The sequence below is a fragment of the Nomascus leucogenys genome, chromosome 9, assembly GCF_006542625.1.
Source record: "Nomascus leucogenys isolate Asia chromosome 9, Asia_NLE_v1, whole genome shotgun sequence".
Lineage (NCBI taxonomy): Eukaryota > Metazoa > Chordata > Mammalia > Primates > Hylobatidae > Nomascus > Nomascus leucogenys.
In genome coordinates, this window is record NC_044389.1 from 53117076 (window position 1) to 53124714 (window position 7639).

At 36.7% G+C, this 7639-nt stretch overlaps 1 protein-coding gene across 1 annotated transcript; it reads left to right on the forward strand.

The window, feature by feature from the left end:
- Window positions 1–1211: 1211 nt before the first annotated feature.
- Window positions 1212–6148, forward strand: SMR3A (submaxillary gland androgen regulated protein 3A). The gene is made up of 2 exons (XM_012499587.2): window positions 1212–1265; window positions 5756–6148. The coding sequence occupies exons 1-2, from the start codon at window positions 1212–1214 to the stop codon at window positions 6146–6148; spliced, it is 447 nt and encodes a 148-aa protein (XP_012355041.2).
- The last annotated feature ends 1491 nt before the right edge of the window (window positions 6149–7639 follow it).

Consider the following 7639-nt stretch of genomic DNA (forward strand, 5'->3'; position numbering starts at 1 on the left):
AGGACATTCATTATCACCAAAAACATAAGCACCTTCACCTTATGTAAAATTGGAAGTCATTAAACACATCAAATTTTGAAAAATTATGTTATTCACATGTCAGAGTAAAGCATTCATGTTGGGCATTGAGGACACTTAGTCCATCCAAGTACACAATTGACTTTTCCCCTGATGTTCCTTAAAGTTCTTGAAACATCATAATGATAGATTATTCTCAGATATACTCTAAAAGAGGGAATTGTTCTACAGCATATTTTTATTATTAGTTTTTCTTTTGTTTTTCAAACTTCTCATAAGAACGGATCCTAGGAAAAGTAATCCTTAAGGGAATAGCCACACCCACATACAATTGAATATCCAGTGAAATTTTGTCCATATGATTCTTTCAAAACTTGCGTTGTTCAGACAACACACTCAAGCTATGTGCAGAGTTGACTGTCGGGAAGCCACTTGTACAATGGTGCATGGAGTTGCTTTCCCAGAACTCAAGCTATCATGTACTTGAAATATTTTACAAATTGTGAGCCAATTGGGAATAAAATATCTGGACTCCTCCAAATTCTCTGACTTGGTCTTTGACCTACCATATATGGATTTTTGGAAGCACTTTGAGACCACACATCACAGACTAAATTAATTTAGTAGAATGTTGTTAAAACTAGGAGATATATAATATGACTCTTTTTTTCTTACACTACATCAGAGTGATTTCTTTCTTTTCCTTATTTTTGAGATATCCCAAGGAATTACATTGATAACATATGATCTAGTTAATATGTTAATATTTCAAACCCAAGCCTATAGAAATCTATAAAACAATATACCTGCTATTTAAAAATACAAAAGTATTCAAATGCAAATAATTGTACATTTCAAAGTAGTTACCTCTAAAGGCAAAAACTCTAGTTACAAAAGCTTCTATTGTTCAGATCATTTATGAACAACTCTTTGGCATTATCTCCAATGTCAGTTTACAAGTCAAAAATAAAAACTAGTTCCATTATTTTGAAGTCAAATTTTATAAGCCTACTACTGTTGCCCCACAGTAATACTGAATCCAAAATAATGTTAGGCAAATTTCCTAAAAATGCTACAGTAGTATATCTGTACTACATTATATCCATGTGTTGAGACATTTTAAATAGTGCTTTTTAATAAAAAACAATCATACTGATCACCTATTGTGCTTACTTTCAGAGGCAACCGAAAGGATGAAATCACTGACTTGGATCTTGGGCCTTTGGGCTCTTGCAGCGTGTTTCACAGTAAGTATCATTAATCACGATCACACATCTTTATACTTTTCTCATTAACCATTACTTCAGATTTCTTTTTACATTAATGATGTTACCTTTTCTTATATATTAGTAACTATTAACCATTGATGAAACACTGTTCTAGTGCTTAAATTTAAATTTAAAATCTAATTTAATTTAAATAGCCACATATGTCTGATGGCTACAATACTGGACAGCTCAAGTCTGTAATATCAGACTGCATTAAACAGATAAGTATAAATGTGGGTCCCCATACTCTAAGAATTACACAGTAGGTAAAACTCTGTAAAATGAGATAGTTTAAAGTAGTTGTTCCTAACATATGGAGTCACCTAACTCACTTATTAAAAATATAGTATCAAAGTCCTCATCCAAGCCTGAATAAGAGTATCCCATAATAGGACCTGGAAGATGCATTTTGCAGAGGATTTAGGAGAATCTTTGCATGCTAAATTTTGAGGAAATAATAAACCTTTATAGTAACACCTGCCATATATTAAAAACTAGGTTAAAGACAACTACGCTTATTGTCCTTAACCTAGTGTTTCAGAATTTTTTAATTCATATTTTTAAAAGTAACAGAATGATACTCAATTTCAACAGAAGGGTCAATTAATTCAGTGTTACAAAGAGGAGATTAATTTCAGAGTATCTTCTCCCAAAGTACCATAAAATCTATCACATCAAATGGGAAAATATGAAAGCTGATTTTTTAGAAGACTCTGACTTCCACAAAGCAGGCAACATAAAATTATATCATTCTGAAACATGAAACATAAAATAATACCTCTTTCTTCTACTTTTAAAAACTTGAATGAAAACAGGACATTCTGAGATGACTGAAGTATTCTGACTTTGGCCATGTTCCTGCATGCATTATGGGTGGACATAATTTTTGATAAACCAGTAAAACGTATTGACATCCGTTAAAGGTCATGTCTTAATGACTTCCTCATAAAGCTGATTTTCAATATTTCCACATCCTCAAAATACAAGAGAAAAACATTTTATTCAGGCTTTTATTATACAAATAGTAACTTTTTATAAGATAAATTAGAAAAACAGAGCTTTCCAATAATATAAGCAGCTTAAATAGAAATGAGCCTTTTTCCAGCTGATATGATTGATGATGATTAATAATTACCGAACATTGGAAATGCGAAGGGTAGCATGTACTTTGCATATACATATTTGTAGATGGGGTAAGTCATCATATTCAGCCTGTCACCTTTTGAGTGTTTTCTCTGTTATAGGTAATTTTCCAAATGCATTACATACATTATCTCTTTTTTAATCCTCAAAGCAAGTCTCACTATTTTCAATCTCATTAAAATACAAATAAATTTAGATTCAAAGTGTGCATGTTTTAGCTGGATTATTGCTAAATTGAATAATGTAAGAAATTAACATTAATTATAGCCCTTTGAGAGGGGAGTGTTTCTTCCTAATATAATATTTTCATCATTTTCATCATTTTACTTTAGCCAGTTGTGGAAAGGGAGCTAATCACTGTGACTGGGTTAAGAGAACAGGAAAAGAATAGATATTTACTATGAAGATTTTTCATTACATAATATTTAGATCAACATCAGTATATCTTTAGGAAAAGGTACTTTCAGCTAATTTTTTAATTGTCTCAACAATAAAAATGTGTGAAATATTTTTCCCTACTAAGGATTTGTTTTCTTGACAATAAAAAATCAAATCCTGAACTTCCACATACCCTGACTAGTCCTTGGATTGGCAGCCCTTGGGTCAAACACCCTGCATAACAACATGAACCATCACTAGCTAGAGAAGACGAACACGAGGCTGGTCCCACAGAACTGCCTTGGAATTTTTTGTTTGTTTATTTCATTGGTGATATGAATAAAACTTTTACCAGCATGTTAAGGGCAGAAGCCAGGTTGAAGAGCAAATGGGAAGTGAGAAGTGGGGTTGGCAAATTTAGAATACCCTTTCATAGAGCTTTGCTTTGCAGGAAAGAGGTGAAAAGAAAGTCACAACAACAAGGGTATTGGTGGTTGAAACTGAATCTTTTATAAACAGGGAAATATCAATTTATATTTATTTCTTAAATGACATCTTCAACCTCTCCGTACATATTAGGTGAAAGGGGCAAGATTAGAATCAAGAGGTCAAATCAGCGGGCCATTACAGTAATTTGGGTAAAAGCAAATGACAGATTAGAATGAAAGCAAGAAAGATGATAAGAAGTGGTTAGATTTAGAATTCAGGGAGTGGGATGAAGAGCTGATAGGATAGGGAGAAAAAAAATTGAGTTGAACATAAATGATAGTGTTTTTCTGAAGAAGAGCTAATTGAATGGCAGATATTACCATTGCAGAAAGTAAAAGAGAAGACTGACAGAGCCAGGTCCCTCAGAAAACCATTATAAAGAAAAAGAAGCTATCCAGCTATCAATGACTCCATGGTTGTGTGGCCAGTAAATCAGGGAAGTTCATTTCTAATTGCCAGAAATATCTTGGTGAAGCAGGAGAAAAGCCAGTTTGGTGGGGGTAGATGAGAGCTCTGGATGAGGCAGAGAATGTTTATAAAATTGGCATCAACTTGGAAAATTACAGGCCTCTGGGGAAGTGGGAAGAGATAATCTAAGGTAAGATACTCAAAAAAGGATTTCAGGCAGCACTGAAGGATGCTAGCTTTCTGATGGTACAGTGCTTGTGACATCCTCTAGCATTGTTAAGAACCTGGAATTAGGAATCCAGGAGAGAGATGGTTTACCATAATACTTAAGTTTAGGATTAGCAAGGGTAATGGACAGATAAATAGGTGAAGGGACTGAGAACCACAAGAAGTGAATGTAGTTTTGTGCCCTATATAAACCATCTGCTCCAAGCAACTTGGACGTCTTGCCATCAGTAGAGTGGAACTTTATTCTTACCCCAGAGCATTTGCGTATTTTCCTTCTATTTGGCATGCTCCCTCCTTATTTTATATTCTTTAAGCCTCTTTTCAAATGACTCCTTATCACAGAGACAATCCTTTATCATTTTCTTGTCCAGAACTGATCACTTTAAATCCCTAATATATTTGTTCCTTGCACTATTTTTCAGCTATTTTTAAATTTTTTAATGGAGATAGGGTCTTGCTATGTTGTCCAGGTCAGTCTTGAACTGCTGGCCTAAAGCTATCCAACTACCTCAGCCTCCCAAAGTGCTGGGATTACAGGCATGAGCCACCATATCCAGCCTCAGCTATTTTCATTTCTAAAAATTGTACTCTATGTAAATCAGACCTGAGATAAGCACCACCCTAGGCACTTTACAGGTGATATTTCACAACAAATGTGACAACAACCGCAGGAGGTGGGTACTTTTATGAACACCATTTTCCTGATGAGGAAAAGAGACTCAAAAAGGATTCCACACTCACCCAATCTCTATGTGCCAGAAGGAGAGCTCAAACACTGGCATGAAACCCCAGACACTCATTCCATTCATTTCACTTCCCTTTAGATCACATTTATCCCCTCTTATATTGTAATTACTCAGCCTATGGATTCATAGAAGACATGCTTGTACCCCTGGAAAACTGCCAGGTTGACACTCATGACATGAATGAACCAGCTCCTTCATTAGCTCATTGCACGAAATAGTTGCTCACGTGTTTCACAATTAATTAATGTTCAAAGCCCAGAACAACCCTGAACTCTTGAATCAGACATAAAAAGACGTGCCTTTCCCATGCTGCAAAGGCATTTATTTCCATTTGGAATTTGGAATGACAGACTTCACTATAGGCCAAGGATAAGATTTTTGCTCATTATCTATTTTTCCAGTCAATACTATCCAAGCTTTCATTGACAGCCTAGGTACTCAGAGGGCAAGAGAGAAACATTTTTCTTTGATACAGATGTTCATACATCATAACTTAGATACATTTAACAATTTTCTATTGCTCAATAACAAATTACCACTAATTAGCAGCCTTTAAAAACTCACTATTATCTCAGTTTCTTTGGCCATAACTCTGAGCTTGGCTTAGGTGGCTTCTCTGCTCAGAGTCTCACAGGCTGAAAAGGTGTGTCCACTGATGTATTTTTTTTTTCTGCAGCTCAATGTCCTTTTTTAAGCTTGTATGGTTGTTGGCAGGATTCAGTCCCTTGGTTGTTGGACTGAAGCCCCTACATTTTTGCTGCCTATGAGCCAGGGGCCACTCTCAGCTCCTATAGCCAGTCTACCATGTACTTCCACGTAGCCCTCCCTACAACATGGCATCTTGATTCAAAGCCCAGAGAAAAAAGCATTTGCTGCAGCTTCAAATCTTTCTGATTCCTTCTCACATTGTAGAACCTGTTTTAAAACGGTTCACATGATAAGGTCAGGCCAGCATGTGCCAGCAGGGAGTAGAAATCTTGGGGCCATCTCAGAGTTCTGCCTACCATAGAAAGCATTCACCCTTATATTTAACTGTGAAATATCTGATTTAAATTATTTACTTCCTTGTTTCCACAGCCTGGTGAGAGCCAGAGAGGCCCCAGGGGACCATATTCACCTGGACCACTGGCTCCTCCTCCTCCCCCACCACCTTTTTCTTTTGGACCAGGATTTGTTCCACCACCCAGTCCTCCACCCTATGGTCCATGGAGAATTCCACCACCCCCTCCTATACTCTATGGTCCAGGGAGAATTCCACCACCCCTTTCTCCACCCTATGGTCCAGGGAGAATCCCACCACCTCCTCCTCCACCCTATGGTCCAGGGAGAATTCAACCACCCCCTCTTCCTTCTCCTTATGGCCCAGGTTATCCACAGCCACCTTCCCAACCAAGGCCCTATCCACCTGGACCTCCATTTTTCCCTGTAATTTCTCCAACTGATCCTGCCCTCCCTACTCCTGCACCCTAAATATAGACAACTGCAACAGGTGCCACCACCACCACAAAAGACACCACTACCCTCGTAACTACTGCTTCTACTACTCAAAAATAAGAATTTCAACACTACTTCCAAGAGACTTTTAGATAAAATCACTTCCATTTTTGGATGAGAATAAAAATTTCCAAAGCACTGAGCTTTTGGGAGAAATATCTTAGAAATTGTGAAATGATCCCCATGAACCTTTATATCAGTAGGGGAAAATAAAGAATTGAGCAACAATTTGAAGTATCCACTGTTATCAGAGCCAATAGTTTACACCCCAGTTATGTCACCTAAATGAATATTAGTGCCACCAGAGCCTGGCCTTGTTCCATGGCCAAAAAAAGTAAATTAAGGAAAAATGCAATGAGACACTTGGACTTGAAGCTTAGAGTTACAAAGTTAGAAGAGTAGGCAACAAGATGCCCTCTTCAGTATGGCAACCCATCATACAATTACAAAGCCCAAAATAAGATGTTAATAGATACTAAAATGAAAGAATCTTAGCCCTCACCATAGCTTGCCCCATAAAAATTCCTGAGTACCATCTGATCACTGTTTATAAATAGTTGCAGAGAAGAAACACCATTCTAGCAAATCTAAATATCTGAGATGTGAATCACAAGTCTTGGAATTTGATATGAAAAAATCATTTTCTAAGCTAAGATAGAGATAGGAGATGGTTTCAGATAGCAATAAGAAGAAGCTGATGGCTGAGATTTCCAAGTTTCTACTGCATCTATTTGTTGATGTTTGAATCAGAAATATTATGATACGACTATTTAGGAAATGGCCTCATGACGTCATGAGCGCTTTATCTTTCCATTCCATGTTTGACTTTTTCCTTCAGGACACTTAACTTCCCACATTGCCATCAAACACTTATAAATTAAAACTTCTCAAGACACCTAAAGTAAGCACACAATTTTTATTTGTGTTTAATGCTCTCTTTTTTTTTTTTCTTTCCATGGGAAGGGTCTCACTCCCATCACCTAGGCTGAAGTACAGTGACGCAATCACAACTCACTGTAGCCATGACTTCCTGAGCTCAGGAAATTCCACCTCAGCTTCCTAACTGGGACTACAGGTGCACGCCACCACTCCTGGCTAATTCCTTTGTATTTTTAGCAGAGATGGGGTTTCGCTACGTTGCCTAGGCTTCTCTTTCACTTTTGAGAACCTACCAGGATACAGGGACTGTTTTAGTAGCACAATAACAGCAATATTGAAGGTAGTCAAAGTAACTGTCTTCATGGAGCTTATATCTAGTGAGATATTTTTTAAAAAGTAAACACATGTCAATAAAATGTAAGATGTGAGAGTGTTTTGAAAAGTAATGAACAATGCATAGGGAGACACTAAGTAGTGGTGACTGGCTGTTTTATATAAGATAATAATGGAGAAGCTCTCTGATGAAGTGATATTTGAGGAATGACTTGAAGAATATTAAGAAGCAAGGTACTAAATGATCTAGAGAAA

What these genes read in the sequence shown, in the direction of transcription:
- SMR3A (XM_012499587.2), top strand. Translation starts at nt 1,212, where the DNA reads ATGAAATCACTGACTTGGATCTTGGGCCTTTGGGCTCTTGCAGCGTGT. An exon ending in CTCTTGCAGCGTGTTTCACA is followed by an intron (nt 1,266 to 5,755) that starts GTAAGTATCATT and finishes TTGTTTCCACAG; the next exon opens with CCTGGTGAGAGCCAGAGAGG.